This window comes from Pseudorca crassidens, chromosome 20, assembly GCF_039906515.1.
Source record: "Pseudorca crassidens isolate mPseCra1 chromosome 20, mPseCra1.hap1, whole genome shotgun sequence".
In the NCBI taxonomy this organism is placed as follows: Eukaryota; Metazoa; Chordata; class Mammalia; order Artiodactyla; family Delphinidae; genus Pseudorca; species Pseudorca crassidens.
The window spans coordinates 19,105,105-19,124,123 of record NC_090315.1 but is presented as its reverse complement, the minus strand read 5'-3'; the positions used below and the strand labels follow the sequence as shown (position 1 = coordinate 19,124,123).

The window sequence follows — 19,019 nt, the reverse complement described above, 5'->3', positions numbered from 1 at the left end:
GATTCAAAAAATTTCCTTTTAGCCTAATAGTGTTTTCCCCACCCCAGCAGGTAGAAGCCCAGGGATCTGAGGGAACACTCCATTCCTTTCTGAAGTTTATCTTTCGGTTCCGCCCTGACGGGCTTGTAATCACACCCTGGGAGTGGCTGGTGGACAGTATTTGGTGAGGGGACTGCCCTTTCTCTCTACGTCACTGCCTTGGTCACTGCCATCACAGCTCCACACATACCTAGCCTCCCACACCTCTGCCCAAGCCACATCCATGGCCTTGACCCCAAGGAAGAAGAAATGGGTTCTCTGCAGCCCCAACCTTCTCAGGCATTCCCATATCAGTGGCCTTTAGACTAGAGGGTCAGAAATACGTTACATCTCTCCTTCCACAAAGATTTTTCACTCTCCCATCCCAGCAGGTGGCCACCTGTTCCCCATGCAGCCGCCCAAATTCAAATTACACAGATATTCAGAATCTGAGCTGGAATAGTCTTAAAATTAACATCTTTCAAACCATTAAATGATCCCTGATTTAAAATAAAAATCAGAAAACTAATTCTCTCTTTTCAGATCTAAGATTAAAATGTCTTTAATATTAAGATAACTTAATAGTAAAGGGCTAAAGTAATTGCCACCCTCTTTCCTTTCCACGTCCTAAAATTACTATGAAGGGATGGCTCAATCTGACTTAAAATTACATGGCTCACCAAGGCTGTGTTCTATTTTACAGAGAAGCCTTAATAACTAATTCCTTTACATACATTCCCAGAGCTAAGATTACGCAGCCATTCCAGCTCACGGATAAGAACTTTTTCCTGCTCCCATACTTCACCCAACTTCTGGCTGGCCTGGAATCACTACACCCTAACCAGCCCACAGATGTAGGGTCAAGTTTCCAGATAAGACATAGGAATGCTTAGGATTAGATTTGACTGAGTAATTGGACCGCAAACTACATTACTTCTTACTGACAGGTAGGAATGCCAGACCTGTTGGAAACACCAGAAACGCCCGCAGGGCTGTTTGGAAACTTCCCAGAGCCCTGAGAGATGAATCTGGGCAAGACTGTCATAAGACCCCCTGGCATCACCAGAGGCTGCTAGCTGTCCACCGGCCCCTGCCAGGGGTTCTCTGCTAGTGGGGACCCACAGTCCTCAGCCATACCTTAGTTCTTAATTGGTTCACAACAGGATGTAGAGCTGCTCCAAACTGAACTGAGGGTTTGTGCCCAGGACTGAGGCAGCACCTGTCACGCCTGCCTGGCCTGGGAAGTGGGGAGGGATTGGGGGGAACAAATGAACTGTCCTTGCCTCTAGGGTCACTGTCCACAAGTCTTACAGTGAAGTTGAGAGTCTGTCCACTACACAGAGTCTGTCAGTTACCTGACCAGCCTAAGGTCTGGGCATTGGCGTCAGTCTCAATACGTGGAAGGATGGTCCGACTGCCAACACCCAAGAAAAGCAAGTACTGAGTAAAGTTCAGCTTCCTCACTAGCTTAGTGGCGTCTCCCACGTTGTCAGTCAGCCCACGTGGACTCTGGTATGGCATCTCGGACCCCACAGTTCTGAGGCTTGGAGGGTAAGTGAGCTACTCAAGATGCTAGAGGCAGTAAGGGTGGGAGGAGGACTTAAGCCCACGTCCTTCCTGCCACTCTGAGATGAGCCTGAGCAGCAGGAATGTGTGGGAATGCAGGGACAGCTCGCCCACCAACCCCCGGACACCCCTTACGTGCTTCCTGGCTGAGGGCTGCCCAGCTCACTGCCTATCTTTTGGCCACAGTGACCCACGTCCCACTCTCCCACCTCGCAGCCCATAGCGGTCAGGGGTTGTAAATCCAGGCTCCCACACCTCCTTTCCAAGGGGAAGGACATCTGATTCATGCTTGGCTAGTTGTAAAACCAAAGGCCCCAGCCCTGAGTTTGATTCAGGGTGAGCACCTGACATAGGACAACAGAGCCCATCAGGAGGGGCCTTCATTTTTCCCCATCAGCCTTGAACCTAGGAGGATGTGAGACTGGGCAGCTGCAGCCACGTTACCACTGTGGGGGGAGTGTCTCCCCCCAGATGAAGCCAACCTAGGGGGAGCAGAGCTGAGAAACTGAGTTTTGGGGGCAGCATTGGAGCCCTAGATCAAGGCAGGCCTGAAGCCATTCCTCTGGGCTTCTCAGTTACAGGAGCCAAATGCATTCCCTTTCTTGCCTAAGCCATTTTTTAAAGATTGAGGTATAATTTACACATAATGAAATACATAGCTTTCTAAGTACATAGTTCAATGAGTTTGGATAAACGTGTATACCTATGTAACCACTATTCCAATCAGAATATAGACCATTCTCATTACCCACCAAGGCAACCAAGACTCTGATTTCTATCACCATAGACTTTTGCCTGTTCTAGAATGTCATATAAATGGAATCATAGGGCATGTATGCTTTTGTGTCTGGCTTATTTTGCTCAATAGTATGCTTTGAGATTCATCCATGTTGTACTTATCAGTGGTTTGCTCCTTTTAATTGCTGAGTAGAATTCCATTGTAGGAATGTACCATGGTGTGTTTATCTGCCTAAATCATTGGGGATTCGATCTTCTGGTAACCACAACTAAGAAAGTCTTAAGTAGAATAAGTTCACCCAGAGTGAAAACTCTATTTGTTAATATACACGCACATGCCTTTAGGGTATAGTTAAGTTGTTCAGCTGGGAAACAAGTATTTAAGAGCAGCACCTAGGCAAAAACCGGAGTCAGTGGATTTGGAAGAAAGGAAAGGCTACTTGACCTACAACATGCAGAGACTGACAGTGAAAAGGCAGATAGGCCAGGCCACTGGGAAGGCAGACACAGGGTAGGGAGCAGTCTTTCCTCCCCAGCAGGGGGTGGGGGGGCCCTGCTCTAGGCAGTGCCTGGCGCTTGGCCCTCCTCCACCCCAAGAACCAGTGAGGGCCTTTCTTCCACGCAGCCAAAGTTAAAGCCCACACATGTAGATGTGTCTCCAGCAAATTGAGGGCACAGTGTGAACTTGAAGTCTCTAGGTCAGGAGTAAGACTGAGTGAAGGTGACCATGCAGGGTCCCCTGGCTCGTGACCCTCACGCAGGGCATGGAAGAGTGGGGTGCTTTTTGCTGCCTCTCCAGCACGAAGATATTTTCTCTGCCTTCCTTCCTAGTCATGCAACCCCTCACTCAACCACCAAGCTCTGGAAAACAGAATTGTTTGTTTATGAGTTAGCCAGAAGCTGTCAACCAGAAAGCACAGAAATAGCATGCAATACCCTGCAATACACAAAAATACATCTAATTTAACTTTTCACCATGCTGGAGACTCAGGGCAGTTTGGATGAACAGAATCTACCTTTTCCGTGTCCATAAAAATTAAAACATGAATTTGCCACTTGTAAAGAGGTCTCCTCCCCTTCCAGGATCTCTGCCAGGTGCCTCCCTCTGGCGTCCCCATCCATTCACATGGGGGTAGGGGGTCACAATATGAACAGACTCCCTTCAGTCACTTCTACAAATCTTTACAGACACCTACCGTGTGTGTACAAAGTGCGTGCCACTCTACAAAGATTTACAATCACCAAAATTTCTAAGAGACAAGTGTATTTTCAGACCCAACTGATGACCTGTTTATTTCAACTGGTAGGATGTACACACCACTAGTGAGCAGTCCTTGGTGGGGGGAAGATGGTATGTGCGTGTGATTTTGTACACTTCTGTTATTACCCTTTTTTACAACAATTTATGTTACTTTTATAATACAATAATATTGGAGAAAAAGAAACTACTTCTGAAGTTGTAGTTTTGGATCACCTGCCTTTTTCTCCTCTTAGAATCCAATCGAAACAGGATTTTCTACGGCATATGGCCCTAGTGAACTCCGTGGGTCTGACTAGCAAGGCCAGAAGGACGTGCATCTCTCCCTGTTTCTGGCGCTACGGGCAGGAGACCTTGCCCCCAGCTGGCACCCCTTGCTGCCAGCTCTGCCGGACACTCAGTCTGGCTGAGCTGCACCTGCGGTTCCGCTTTCCTCTGTGGCCACCTCCAATACAGCCTTCGTGTCACGAGACTCTAGTACCCGAGCCAAAGGAGGAAGTGGTGATCAGGCTAAAGGCAATGCCCTGTATGATCAGGTGGTGTCTTGGAATCCGTCCAAATAGCCCCAGGAAGCAAGGGACATTTACAGTGTTACAGCTCATCATGCTGACTCTCCTCTGAGTCACCTGAAAATTCTGTTCCTGCCAGGGGACCCCCTCCTGGCCAGGATCCCGCAATGTGACGAGGAGTTTGTCCACCACGCCCTCTGGGCTGCTGGTGTGCACCAGTGCAGCTGGACAGACCCTCACCAAGGCCATGATCAGCCTGGATCCAGCCTGGCCTGTAGGGTCTGGCTCTGACCATGGTGGGGTAGTGGGTGGGGAAGAGGCAGCAGCACAAACTTTTACACCCTTCCTCCTCCCTCCCCCACCCCCACCTGGAGAAACATCATCACTACCCAATAAAAATGGGGCAGGGACTTCCCTGGTGGCGCAGTGCTTAAGAATCCGCCTGCCAATGCAGGGGACACAGGTTCGAGCCCTGCTCTGGGAAGATCCCACATGCCGCAGAACAACTAAGCCTGTGCGCCACAACTACTGCGCCTGGGCTCTAGAGCCCACGAGCCACAACTGCTGAGCCTGAGAGTCACAACTACTGAAGCCCATGCGCCTAGAGCCCGTGCTCCGCAACAAGAGAAGCCACCACGGGCTTCCCTGGTGGCACAGTGGTTGGGAGTCTGCCTGCCGATGCAGGGGACGCGTGTTCGTGTCCCGATCCGGGAGGATCCCGCATGCCACGGAGCGGCTGGGCCCATGAGCCGTGGCCACGTGGGCCTACGCGTCCGGGGCCTGTGCTCCGCAACGGGAGAGGCCGCAACAGTAGGAGGCCCGCATACCGTAAAAAAAATAAATAAATAAAAAGTAAAAATAAAATAAAGGGCTTCCCTGGTGGCGCAGTGGTTGAGAGTCTGCCTGTCGATGCAGGGGACACGGGTTCGTGCCCCGGTCTGGGAAGATCCCACATGCCGCGGAGCGGCTGGGCCCGTCAGCCATGGCCGCTGAGCCTGCGCGTCCGGAGCCTGTGCTCCGCGACGGGAGAGGCCACAACAGTGAGAGGCCCGCGTACCGCAAAAAACAAACAAACAAAAAAAAAAACAAACAAAAAAATAAAATAAAATAAAAAAAAGAGAAGCCACCACAATGAGAAGCCCGTGTGCTGCAACGAAGATCCAACGTAGCCAAAAATAGATTCTCAAAAAAAAAAAAAAAAGATGGACTGGATGAGCCCCCATGACCCACCCTGTGCTCCTCAGACTCAGCCCAGCATGTCCCTCCACATGTGCTTATATAAGATGCACATGTGTGTCTAACGTGAAATTACACCCCACTAAGATGAATGGTGCAGAGGAGGACCTAAGAGGAGCCTCTGGGTTAAAAAAAAAAAAAAAAAAAAAATTCTCTTCCTTCCTTCTCTGCTGGAGCCTTGAGGAAATCCAGAGTAAACAGGGACCACGAACCAGGACACAGTGAACCTTGGGGCCCTGTCCAGCCTGGAGGCTTCTGTGAACAAGAAACAACTTCTCCTCCAGCTCTTGGGTAAAAACAATGGAGCTAAATTCATTTCGGGCCATTAGTGCTCCCAGAGGACGGCGAGGCAGCGATAAGGTCCCACAATGCTGCACTTTGTACTGAAGGTCTTCTTCCCCTTACTGCTAAGGTCTTTCATTTAGGCCCTTTCAACAACCTTTCTCTAGTTTTTTTCTAGCTAGCTTTCTCTTGACCAAGAATAGGTTTTCCTGTGGGTTTCAGGACTATAGCCCCCAGAGAGCCCTGGAGATGGGACCAGCTCTCAGGATGCAGTGTCTTGGAAATGTGTATTACTCTGCATTAACTATGGGCCCAAACACACATTCTTCCAAGACTTTCATTAGGATAAGCATAAAAATCTGTTTGGGAAAAAGAAACTCCATTTCCACTGGTCATTCTTTTAAGAAAATAATTTAGTATTTAATTATTCTTATAGAACTGTACCTCTATTTAAACATATTAGTGACAAGAAAGAAAACAAAAAGTGAGAAGCCAGAGAAGAGAGAAACATATTGTGATAGACCAGAAAGTATTCTGTATTTGCATTTTTTGTTTTTTTTTTTTTGCTCTACACGGGCCTCTCAGTGCTGTGGCCTATCCCGCCGCGGAGCACAGGCTCCGGACGCGCAGGCTCAGCGGCCATGGCTCACGGGCCCAATGGCTCCGCGGCATGTGGGATCTTCCAGGACCGGGGCACGAACCCGTGTCCCCTGCATCGGCAGGCGGACTCTCAACCACTGCGCCACCAGGGAAGCCCTTTTGTTTGTTTTAAATTCAGAGAGCCCCCTGCCCCAAGCTGCTCACCCAGGAGGCCAGGGTCTGTACTGGTGTCCATGTCTGACCTGCGGCCAAACTGAGTCCTTGTCCTCGGGCTCTGTACAGCCATGTCCTGCACAACCTCAAGAAGACGCTGATTTGCCAAGGGGCCCTCTCTGCCAAAGACCGTCTCACACGTTCAGGGTCCAAGACCAGCAGGCAATAGGAACCTCCTCATTCTAAACAAACCTGTCTTCTTCTCTCTCCTCTACCCCCATCCCCCCCAAGCAACTATTTTCTCTGCCCTTCTTCCACCTGTACTCCACCACACTGACTTGAAAGATTTTTCTTTGATGTGGACCATTTTTAAAGACTTAATATTTTATTGAATTTGTTACAATATTGCTTCTGTTTTATGTTTTTTGGGTTTTCGGCTGCGAGGCATGTGGGATCTTAGCTCCCCGACCAGGGATCGAACCCGCACCCCCTGCATTGGAAGGTGAAGTCTTAACCACTGGATCGCCAGGCAAGTCCCCACCACACTGACTTTTGCCCCCAATTCTCCACCTACTCATTTACCAACAGCCCTCTAAAGGACTAAACCCAGTATTTTCCAGGGCTCTTCTGACTTGTCAACCTCATCTCTCCACTAAAAAGATCTCTTCTCTCAGCTGCCTTGATACTGTCACCCTCTGGGCTTGTTTACCATCTCTCTGCCTGTCCCTTAAATGGAGGCATTATTCTCTTCTGCCTTGGGTCCTTTTTCACAATATCCCACTGCCTCCCACGCTGGTGTCCCCCAAAGCTGCATCTCCAGCCAGGGTGCTCTCGTGGCTGCCGGGTTCATGGAGTGGACTCCCCACTGGGACCACCATTCAGATGTCGCTTAGGGGCCTCAAGCCCACCACCTCTACCTCAGCCTCCTGGTTGCCCCGCCTCAGTGAGGCGCCTGACCATCCCCCCAGACACCAAAGGGCAGACGTTTTGGACTCCCATCAGCAGCACTTCCCCACCATATTTGGTCCATTAGTTCTTCCCATCCCTGTTGACTGCCTTTGCTCAGGCCCTCATCACTGCACCCTCCCCACTGGGATCCCTGCCTCCAGTCTGGACCCCTGGTTTGAGTTAGGGGTGCAAGCTGTTGGAAAGGATGGGTGGTGAGGCTGTGTTTACCTAGTACTTTACATAACTGACTGAAAAGTCATCAGTAGATCGTATCGGAGTAGGACAGAGACAATACGAGGATTAACCTTCCACACTCCTCCCTGCCTGGCTCCACCATTGCCTCTCCCCCATCGCTCACCTACTGATCACTCAGCTTTCCAAGTGGTCTTTCTGTGACACAAATCTCACACGTCTGGTCCTGCATGAAGCACTTTGATAGATCTCCAGGTTCCCTTCCCATGCATCCAGGATGCATGACTCCCGAACAGCCTAGTTCCCACTTACACCTCCACACCCCCAAGGGTTCACTCACAAACGCTCACAATCCTGTGCCTTCACCCATGCTGTTCCCTCTACCTGTTCATCCTCCCCTCCTTCACCTGTATAACATCTACCTCTCATTCAAGGAGCATTGGTTTTAGGACAAACTGGCTCAGATCACACAGCAGGGAAAGTTCCATGTTGACACCTTTTATTAACCTTGTACTAGGAACACTCTTTGGACTACTATGACGTAGCACAATGATCATTACAAGGTCTTGTTTTCCAAAGAGATGTTTCTAATTGCAAACCAGTGGTTCATCTTATTTTGCACCCATGATTCTCTTTATCTACCACCGGAGAAACCGCAACTGAAAAACACTCAGCTTTGCATCCTTTCACAGCTCCCTTGCCTTCCACTCAGTCCTATGCACATCCTCCCCTGGAAAACCTGTTCTGGAAGACAAGGGAACATAACCCTGGCACGTGTTCACCACCTCTTCTGCCCCTTCCTCTGTTGTTTCCCCCAGATGCTGCTATAGGTCCAGACCTCCACCTGTTCAGAGGACAATTTGGGGAGGAAATGAAGTCCCAGAAAGATGCAGCAACTTGCTGGAGTCTACACTGCAATTTTGTGGGGGAGGCAGTCAGGATTTGAGGCCCTAGGCTGAGATCTAGGGATTCCCAGGCCTGGCCTCCTTCTGCAATTCCATGGCCTGTGATGCTCTGTCCCCAGTGCCACACATAATTAGAAGTTATAATCCTATAATTCCATGATGACATCTTTTAACTTAAATACACCTTAAAACTACTCCTTTTTTTTTTTAACCAAAAAGAATTTTTCCAACTCTGTCCTCACCTGTTTCCAGATTCTCCTCCTGCCCATCCTCTAGGGCCACTGCTCCTCACCAGAAAGCAAAAGCCCAAAGGCAGCGTCATGGGAGGAGGAAGACGCCAAGAGCATTCACTGACTGGATCATTAGGTGTGGAACAATTGAGAATTGACTGTTCTGTAGGAAACAGTTTCACTGCCCTGTTTATAATTTCGTCCTCTGCCTTCGGTTATAGAAGTTATAAAAAAAAATTTCTCAACCCACCTAGTCAAACATGGCCAAGAGTCAAAGGCTATTTTTAGATTCATAGGGACAAGGAAGAAGGATGGAAGGTGTCCCCGTGCCTCCGGGCTCAAAAGCATCTTTGTAGCCCAGGCCTTGCAACCTACGGACATCCCAGCGACACCGCTCCGTGGATTGGAGCCACTTTTGACGGGCTGAGCTGCGAACCTTCAGGGCGGGAGGCCACGGTATGTACCAAGCTCCCGCGGAGCCCGCACCTCCCGCAGGTCTACCCAACAATCGGATAAATCCGCTTTAGCGAAAAGTGGTGAGGGGGCGAAACCGCTGCCCTCACGTCTGCAGCGCGTACGCCCTCCTGGGCAACTAGGGGCAGAGATGGGGGCGACGCCCGAGGTCCCCTCCCATCCTCGAAAAAGTCGAAGAGGCAAACACTGGAAGCATTCTGGAGGCAAAAGGGGAACGCCATCCCTTCTGAGGGGCTCCTATTTCCACGCGCCCCGGCCAAGCGCTCGGGTGGAAGCTGGGCTCGGGTCCCCACGCGCCGCAACGCCGAGGGCGCCAGCGCACTGGGAACCGGTCCCTTCCCCAGGGCCGCGAGACGGCCGACGGGGGCGACCCCGAGCACCTCTCCTGGTCCTGTCCCCCGCTGGCACCTGCGCGGGGAGGCCCAGACACCACTCCCCAGCCCCGTAAGTCACCTGCTCTCGGCCGCCGGGTGCACCGCCGCCGCACCCCTCCACTCCGACCCTCCGCCGGGCGCGCCCCAGGCCAGTGCGCCCCCTCCCCCTCCAGGCCTGGTCGACCCCGGCCGCGCGCCCCGCAGCCCCCTCCACAGCCTGGGGGGAAAGAAGTCTGGAGCTCGCAGAATCCCAGCCCAACCGAAGCCGCCCACCTTCCGAAAGTAGCCGTCGTCCTCCTTCTCCAGAGGCTGGGGAGCCGCGGGCAGCAGAGCGTCAGTCATGCTGGCAGCGCGGGAGCGCAGAACAGACTGAAGCTCATCTGCGCGCTGGCCAGAGAGGGCGCCTGGCCCCGCCCCGCCCCGCCCCGCCCCGCCTGAGTGACCGCCCCTCTAGCTCCGCCTGAGGTCCGGCCGGGGGCCCTGGAAACCAAGCCAGGCCCGCCGAGACCACGCCCCCGGTCCCGCCCCGGCTCCGGATTGGCCGAGCGCAGCCGTGCCGCAGGCGAGGCTGGCGGAGGGGAGAGCAAAGATCCCCTCGGCTCTTCGCTCGCACTCTCCCAGCCTCAGGGGCTTAATCTGGGAGTGGTTGCAGCCTCAGCCCGGGGGCGCAGGGGCGGACCGGGGGTCTCCGCTGCCGCAGCGAGGCCCGGGTTGGGGATCCAGCTCCTCGTCTGGAACCGCGGGGATAAATGCAGCGAGTGGGTGAAGCTACGGCTCCTGCGCGCACGACGAGGGGACAGTGACCATACCCGACGCCACGTCGAGGGCGCGGCGGGAGCGCTGGGCCCTGGGCCGAGCAGTCAGAAACAGCTTCCCGCCAAAAGGGATGCCGGGGCAGAGTCCGGGACGCTGAGGGAGAGTTGGCGGCGCCACCGAGGGCCTTGGCGGGTGACTCAAACCTGTTGGCACAGCGATCAACCCCCTGTCCCCCAACCCGCTCTACAGAAACCAGGCGGATCCACTGGGAGGTCACAGATGGCGAGGGGAGAGGGGTCCACCCAAGGAGAGATCCCCAGAAAGGGTTTCGTGCCCAAGAGACTCGACGAGTATCCTTGAGCACGTTTCTTAACCACCACTTCGAACCTCAGATTTCTCAACTACAAAATGGGTCCGGATCACCCTCTCTTGACCTGGTTCAAGGTATTACAACCAAAGTGGTGTATAAGCGCTTAGCTGCGCGGTAGGGACGCGAATAGCTTAGGAGCGAAAGGGGGACTCCTGGAGACAGGGCTCGCACCGCTCTGTCTCCCAGCTCCCCTGATCGGTGGACTGCGCGGGTAGAACTAGCAGACAGGGTGCCGGGACTGGGCTGCCGGAGCCGGAAGCCCCCCAGCGGCCACGCCCCTCCTGGCCAGCGTCCTGCAGTTCCTACCCCCTCCCCCAACTAAGGGACACCTTTGCGCAGTTACTGCTACATTTGGCCGTCGCGTAGGTGCCACAGGTAGAACAAAATACAATCTGCTTTCAAAACAAGCCAAGCGTTTCCTTTTCTTCTTAAAAAAAAAGAAAAAGAAAAAAGTATGTGCATCAGGGGGATGTTCAAGAGTTTAAAATAAATGGTAGCAACAGCCAAGTAAATGTTTAAAAAAAAAAAAAAGAAACTCATCATCACTGCCGGCTCCAAGACGCAGCACAAGAAAAGGCGTTCTCTGAAAGGACTGTTTTAATACTAAGAAAGAACCTGAAGAATCTTAAGCAGCTGGGACAGGTGTTTGGGAAACTGTGGCAAATGCAGAAACTTCCCTTCTCTCTTAGGGTCAGAAATGAGTATCAAGCTAATTTCAGCATTGTCGGTCACCCTAGAATTAATTCATGGCCCTGGAAATGTACACTCCTCACCCCCAGCTGGGACTTGAAAACCACCGCTTCCGTTTTGGGGATCCTGGGGTGGCGGGTCACTCTATACTACTGCTGCTACTACTAATAATAAAGTTATCAATAATAGAACCTCTATTCTAGCCAGAAAGTTTGTAGATATTATGTTTCACGAACCTTCTGCAAATAAGAGAAATAAATAATCTCCATTTAACAGGTGAGAAGACCGAGGCTCAGAGGAGTGAAGTGGTTAAGGGCACGCCAGCCATTAGTGGCTGAGATCGGTGTTTAGTTCAGGGCTGCTGACTCCAGTCATTCCCTACCACTCTCAGATTTTTGTCATCTCCTTCTACTACCTTAAAGCTCCAATCGCCCTTACAATTTGTCAGATATACGTGTCACTTGTACTATTATGGACTTAATAGTCTTCTTTAAAATTACTCACTTTAAAACACACACTTCTGTCATACAATGGTTAAAGAAATATAGTTTGTATAATAAATACTATATCTAGTGTAATAACCCACAATTTTATTAGAACTGAAAATCCTAATCAGATCTGACTAGTTTTCAGAAATAAATAAATAAATAAATAAAAATAAAGTTACTCATTTTAACACTTTATTTTAAAACACAACTATGTCATAAAAATAAGCAGAAAAGCAGTGCTACTTTGACCTATGCGGACATACACATAAAAGTGAATATAGTGAAAACCAAAGCCTGTTAATCTAGCCCAACACCTTTGCCTTCTTGAGTTGCTTCTTTTATTAAAAAGGAAGAAGAGCAAGAAAAAGAAGCCTGCTGTTAAGGACACACCAGCCCACCCTGATACTAGCTTCAGAGGAAAAGAAGCACTTCTCTGTGCGTCCCAACAGGCATCTCCTGGCCCTGTGAACCATCTGTGTGTCACTCCTTGAGGCTGTGCAGGACCAGACATCTCTAGACATTCTCATGGCTCCTTGCAGGGGGCTCACAGGCCTTAGCCCGTATCTCTGATCCTGCTGTGATCAGGAAATGAGAGCTGCTGCAGCTGACCCAGCAGGAGAGTAACATCTAACCTCCTATTTGTCAACCCATTTGGTGGTGTGTGTCACAAGAACTGCCAGTGAGCCCCCTGTGCTCCTAACAAAAGAGTCGGGGTGGGACTTTCTGAGATAGGCAAAGGTTTAAAATCTCAATTGCAAACAACTATTTTGTGAAGTCCCTGTTTTACCATCTGGCTGGGGCCAGCAGTTGACTGTCCAGATACTCAGTTTCTTTAAGTAAAATGTAAGTCACACCTCCTAAGACCTGCTTGTTGAAAAAAGGAGCACTGGCTTCTCTAGGGGCAGCCTGATGTACATCCTGTCTTGGAGAATCTGATGAAATTTGCCAAATTAAAAGCAGAAATCACAAGTTAACCCTTAAGTGAGTGAAATTCATTGTAAATTATAGACCCAATTTTGCAATTTTTATGAAAAAAAAATCTTAGAAATTGAAGCCATATGGTGCCATGGAGCACTGACTTGAGAAAACCACACTAGATTTGGCAAGCTCTGCCACTAAGTCACCTTGGCCAGATCCTTCTACCCCTTGTGACCTCAGTTTCCCCAGCTCTGAAATATGGTCTTAAATGCATAGCAGTCATTTATTGCATACTTTATGACAGGAGCTGTGCTTTGCATTTTGCATACATGATCTCAGTTGATCCACAGCCCTATGAAGTGGATACTTTTTCATCCCATTTTAAAGAGGAAGAAGCTGAGGCTCAGAGGTCACCAGTCTGCTAAGTTAGATTGCCTGATGCAACACCATGCACTATGCTACTCTACACTGTTCCTTGCGATTTAAAAGGAAAGATATTTTGTCATATTTGGAAGAAGTGATTATGGATTAAAAATAAATGAGTGGTGCAGTGGTTAAGAATCCGCCTGCCAATGCACAGGACATGGGTTCAAGCGCTGGTCCAGGAAGATCCACATGCCGCGGAGTAACTAAGCCCGTGCGCCACAACTACTGAGCCTGCGCTCTAGAGCCCGCGAGCCACAACTACTGAGCCCACGCACCGCAACTACTGAAGCCCACGTGCCTAGAGCCCGTGCTCCGCAACAAGAGAAGCCACCACAATGAGAAGCCCGTGCACTGCAACGAAGAGTGGCCCCCGCTAGCTGCAACTAGAGAAAGCCCGCGTGCAGCAATGAAGACCCAACGCAGCCAAAATAAATAGATAAATAAATTTATAATAAATAAATAAATAAATGAGTGACAGAATGGCAAAAAATACCAAGTATTGGTGAGAACGTCAAGCAACCAGAATCTCATACATTGCCTGTGGGAGTGTAGATTGGTACTACCACTTCGGAAAACTGGCATTTTCTACTGAAGAGGGACATATGCATAACTTATGATCCAGCAATTCCAAATCTAGGTAGATATCCAACAGAAATGCAAACATCTGTTCTCCATAAAACATGTACAAGAATGTTCACAGCTGCAACTTTTCAAAATAGCCCCTAACTGGAAACTACTCAAATGCCCATCAACTGTAGAATGGATAAGAAATTGTGGCATATTCACATAATGAAAACGAACACATTACTATTACAAGCAACAAATATGTATGTTGTGAGCAAAATATTTTGCTCACAAAAATATTATTGAGCCAAAGAAGCCAGAAAAAATACTGTATGATTCCATTTTACATAAAGTACAAAACAGACAAAATTAGTCTCTTCTGGGATTATTGCTTCTGGGTTCTGGAAATTTTTCTATTTCTTGACCTGCTTGTTGTTACACGGATGTGTTCACTTTGTGAAAATGCACAGAACTGTGTGCATACATTGTATTTCAGTAAGAAAACTCAACAGAAAAAAAATGAGTGACACCGATTCCCAAGCATATAGAGCAGGTTTCTTTGCATGTCATGAGTGACCATCCCACTGCCAGCACTGATGTGTGGACCATAGGAACAAATTACTCCCTACCCAGATGATTCAGCCCATCTTCCTATTGGGCAGTTTCCTGAGATTTGTGCTTTCTCGCCTGTCTGAATAAGAAAGGAAGGGTATGTGGTGTTTAAGCTTCTACAGTTTTGCATAAAAACACATTGTTGAGAGAGTGGCAGGGACATATATACACTATTAAATGTAAAATAGATAGCTAGTGGGAAGCAGCCGCATAGCACAGGGAGATCAGCTCCATGCTTTGTGTCCACCTAGAGGGGTGGGATAGGGAGGGTGGGAGGGAGCCGCAAGAGGGAGGAGATATGGGGATTTATGTATATGTATAGCTGATTCACTTTGTTATACAGCAGAAACTAACACACCAGTGTAAAGCAATTATACTCCAATAAAGATGTAAAAAACACACACAAAAAAACACATTGTTTAGGGGTTCCTGCTGCCAAGAATCAGGAGTATTGGATAAATTAGTGACCAGGGTTGCAGATGAAGCATCCAGTCGTTCCTTCTGAAGATCTGGAGTCAGAAAGGTTGGTAATTACTGTTTTTATTATTATTATTTTTTAATATTTATTTATTTATTTTGGCCGTGCCAGGTCTTCGTTGCAGCACGTGGGATCTTCGTGGCAGCATGCGGCTCTTAGTTGCTGCATGTGGACTCTTAGTTGTGGCATGCAGACTCATAGTTGTGGCATGCATGCAGGATCTGGTTCCTCGACCAGGGTTCACACCCGGGCCCCCACCCCCGCCCCCACTGGGAGTGCAGAGTCTTACCCACTGGACCACCAGGGAAGTCCCATTACTGTTTTACTAAATGCAGTGATTGTCAGAAATCTAATTAAGTAAACTCTCAATAATAAGTTTATTGGGTTTTGCTTGCCTCTTTAGAAGCTATAAGCTGTAAGAAAATTATTTGGAGTAATTCAGAAATAAAATCACGGACCTTCATGATTTGTCTGGCTGTATGGATTAGTCCCCAACCTTCTTTACTTTCAATATCTACATTTATTCACACGATGATCAAAGGGTGATGCTGGGACCCTGCAGGGCTTCAATAAACAAAGACACTTTCTCTTTGGTACATTAAATTTCTCAAGGCAGGAAAGGGGCTAATACATACAAAAACCTTTAAAATGAAAAGTAAGACACTGATATAAAAATGTTTTGGAAAGAATACTATGGATGTAGCTCAAAACAAAATTCAAGGGGTACAATGTTGTATACATGTATCCCTCCTGCTGTGATTTCCTTTGATCAGTGGCAACCACTATTACCAGATTCTTTGGGGAGTTCACTGGAGATATAGCATATTTGTGGGTGTATTGTGTCCCTACATTGTGGATGTAATATGTTTTCTTTTTTTTTTTGCGGTACGCGGGCCTCTCACTGTTGTGGCCTCTCCCGCTGCAGAGCACAGGCTCCGGATGCGCAGGCTCAGCAGCCATGGCTCACGGGCCCAGCTGCTCCGCGGCATGTGGGATCTTCCCGGACCGGGGCACGAACCCGCGTCCCCTGCATCGGCAGGCGGACTCTCAACCACTGCGCCACCAGGGAAGCCCTATGTTTTCTTTTAATATAAATGGCAGCATCCTGTGTACTCTGTCTTACCCCCTGTTTTGCTCATTTAACAGCATATGCTGGAGATATACCCCACCAGCATTTTAAAATGCTTTACAGTATTCTATCATATAGGTTGTTCCAGTTACTATTGCTGTTAACAAATTACTGCAAATCTTAATGGCTCCAAACAAGAACAATCATTTTATTATTACCTCTCATGGTTCCAGAGGTAGCTGTACTCAGCTAAAAGGTTCTTGCTTGTGGTCTCTCATGCAGCTGTAGTCAGGTGGCTGCTGGAACTGGAGTCATTTTGAATCTTCCTTGCTCACGTGTCTGGTGATTGACACTGATTGTTAACTGGAACCTCATCTGGGTCATAGGCTGGAATACCTACACATAGCGTCTCCTCATGGCCTGGGCTTCCTCACAGAATGGAAGTGGGGTTCCAAGGTCCAGCATCCCAAGAAACAGAAAGTTGAAGCTACCAGTTTCTTTTTTTCTTTTCTTTTTTTTTTTTTTGGCCATGCTGGTGGCTTGTGGGATCTTAGTTCCCTGACCAGGGATCGAATCCCGGCCCCTACAGTGAAAAGAGCCAAGTCCTAACCACTGGAACACCAGGGAATTCCTGCTACCAGTTTCTTCAAGCTTGGGTGTGGGAAATGTTATATTGTCACTTTTACTGAATTCTTTTGGTCAAGGAGTCATGGAGCTTAGATTCAAGGGAGGGGACATGGACTCCACTTTTAGACCAGAAACTTGCCAAAAATTTTGAGGTTGTGTTTTTAAAATAATTTTTTGGGGCCTTGCTGTGCGGCATGCAGGGATCTTAGTTCCTCGACCAGGGGTCGAATCTGTGCCCCCTGCATTGGGAACTCAGAGTCTTTTTTTTTTTTTAAGATTTATTTATTTATTTTTGGCTGCACTGGGTCTTAGTCGTGGCACGTGGGATCTTCACTGAGGCATGTGGGATCTTTCGTTGCAGTGCCCAGGCTTCTCTCTAGTTGTGGCATGGGGTTTTCTCTCTCTCCAGTTGTGGTTCGCAGGCTCAGTAGCTGCCCCAGGGCATGTGGGATCTTAGTTCCCCGACCAGGGATTGAACGTGCGTCCCCTGCATTGGAAGGCAGATGGATTCTTTACCACTGGACCACCAGGGAAGTCCCTAAAATAATTGTTTTTGTTAAAGTCATGTACCATGACTTATTTAATTAGTTCATTCTTTTCTTCAAATTATTTATTGAGTGCTTACTACCTTCCAAGCTCTGAGGATACAGCAAAGGAAGAAAGAAAAACTGGGTCAAATCTGTCTTCTTGGAGCTTACGTTCCAAGGGGAGCTTATATTCCATTCCACTGGGAGAGAAAGATGATAGACATATAAATAGGTAAATCAAATTATATAAGGTGACAAATGTTGTGGAAAATATATAGTAGGGTAGGGGGTGATAGGGGTTGGTTTTTAAAATAGGGTCAGAAAAGTTTCCACTGAGTAGGTAACTTTTGAGCAGAGACCTGAAGCAAGTGAGGCAATGAATCATGCTTGTAGTATTCCAAGCAGTGGGAACAGTGAACGCAAAGGCCTTGAGTCCAGAGTGTGCTTGGAGTGCTCAAGAAACAATCCCAATCCCAGAGATTCTGATTCAGGAGGCCTGGGGGACGGGTAGGAGGAACATTTTAGCAACATGCTAGTGATTTTCACTCACACAGACTTCTGACCCTCATTTTGCAGACCCGGGCTTCGTTTCTCTCTTTTGTAAGAAGGAGGTTTGCGGTGGGATAACAGCACCCTATTGGACAGATGTTTGTTTCTTTGGCTTCAGTAAGGGAGCCCTCAGCGTCCCTCACCCCACCTCACAGCAGCCTTTTGCTTGTCCGCTTGCATTTTCTTTCTCCTTCGTTCTCTTTTCAAATTTCTTTCCTTTTTTATTTTTCTCTTTATTCCTGTTTTCCTCTGTTCCCACCACGGCCCCCCCCCCCCTTTTCCTTCTCCTTTTCTTTTAATCTCTTCTTCCTTGACCAAGTTTTGTCCCAAGCTACCGTCACCGTGGGCATCAGGGTTCCCCTGTCTGAATCCTTTCAGAGGTCTGGAAGGGGACTCCACTTATCAACCTAAGGGTGATATACACAGAGTGCGTGTGTCTATCTCGGAGTACAGGCAAGTTCCCGCAGATGGCAGGGGTAGGACTGAGGGGAGCAGGGTCGGCCGGCAGGGGAAGTGGGGGAAGGGCACGGACCAGGTTGGGGAGGGGTGTGGGGTGGGCAGACTTCGCGGAGAACCACCCCTGCAGCTCGACAGCGGAGTGCCTTCCACCTTCTCCCAGGCGCCTCCTCCTGACCGGCACATGGTGGAGCTAGGATGGGATGTCGTGGCAGCCAAAGCCTCCGAGACAACTCCTGCCGGGGTCCGCCTCCCACAGGACGGGTTTGAGAACCACCCGGCGCAGATTCGAGAGAGGCTTGTCGGGCGGGGTGAGCACTTTCCGCCACCTGCGCTTAGAACTTCACTGCGGTTCGCGGAGATTAAAGCGCGGAAGGCATTTTGCCCATTGAGGCCTCCGTAGCGAGGGGGCGAGGCCCGGAAGGGAGCAGGATGGCGGCGCTGGATAGAGACAGCGACGAGGATTTGGTCAGCTATGGGACGGGCCTGGAGCTGCTGGAAGAAGGTGCGGGCTAGATTTGTCGCCGGGGCCTGTGGAAAACAGGCCGGGGGTCCAGGATTCGGGGCAAAAACGCACAACCCTGTGCCAGATGTTGTCTGGCACCAGGGGAAAGGCTCGCCTGCTACGGGCTCTGGGAACAGCGACCGGAGAGGCGTGCACTGTGTTTGCGGGGTGCTCACGTTTTGCAGGGACGGATGGGAGGCCCGGAGGGATGGGAAGAAGAAGGATGACAAACAGGCTCGTGTGAGAGCGGGGATAGGGGAAGAGCGGTGGTCAGGCAATGTTTTTCCTAGGAGAGGACGTTTGAGCTCAGCCTTGAAACAGAGAAAGGAAGCAACTGTACGAAGATTTGGGGGGAGAGCATTTCAGGCGAAGCGAACAGCAAGTGCAAAGGCTCTGAGGTCGGAGCCAGTTTGGCAAATTGAGGGACAGGCAGGACTGATGTGGGTGGAGCAGACAGCACCAGGGGGAGGCTGGTAGAAGATGATGGCAGAGGGGGAGGCG

The 19,019-nt window shown here is 49.5% G+C and overlaps 2 protein-coding genes across 3 annotated transcripts in view; one reads left to right on the top strand and one right to left on the bottom strand.

Moving 5' to 3' along the window:
* Window positions 1-9,888, bottom strand: part of RHPN2 (rhophilin Rho GTPase binding protein 2) — a 57,517-nt gene extending 47,629 nt beyond the window's left edge. For both annotated transcript variants that reach the window (XM_067719545.1, XM_067719546.1), the window contains exon 1: window positions 9,757-9,888. In XM_067719545.1, the coding sequence (XP_067575646.1) occupies window positions 9,757-9,825 (69 nt within the window). In that variant the 5' untranslated portion in view covers window positions 9,826-9,888. The remainder of the gene's footprint in view (window positions 1-9,756) is intronic.
* Window positions 9,889-18,298: 8,410 nt separating this feature from the next.
* GPATCH1 (G-patch domain containing 1) overlaps window positions 18,299-19,019 on the top strand; it is a 43,692-nt gene continuing 42,971 nt past the window's right edge. Inside the window, exon 1 of the mRNA XM_067721397.1 lies at window positions 18,299-18,518. Coding sequence (XP_067577498.1) covers window positions 18,446-18,518 — 73 coding nt within the window. The 5' untranslated portion in view covers window positions 18,299-18,445. The remainder of the gene's footprint in view (window positions 18,519-19,019) is intronic.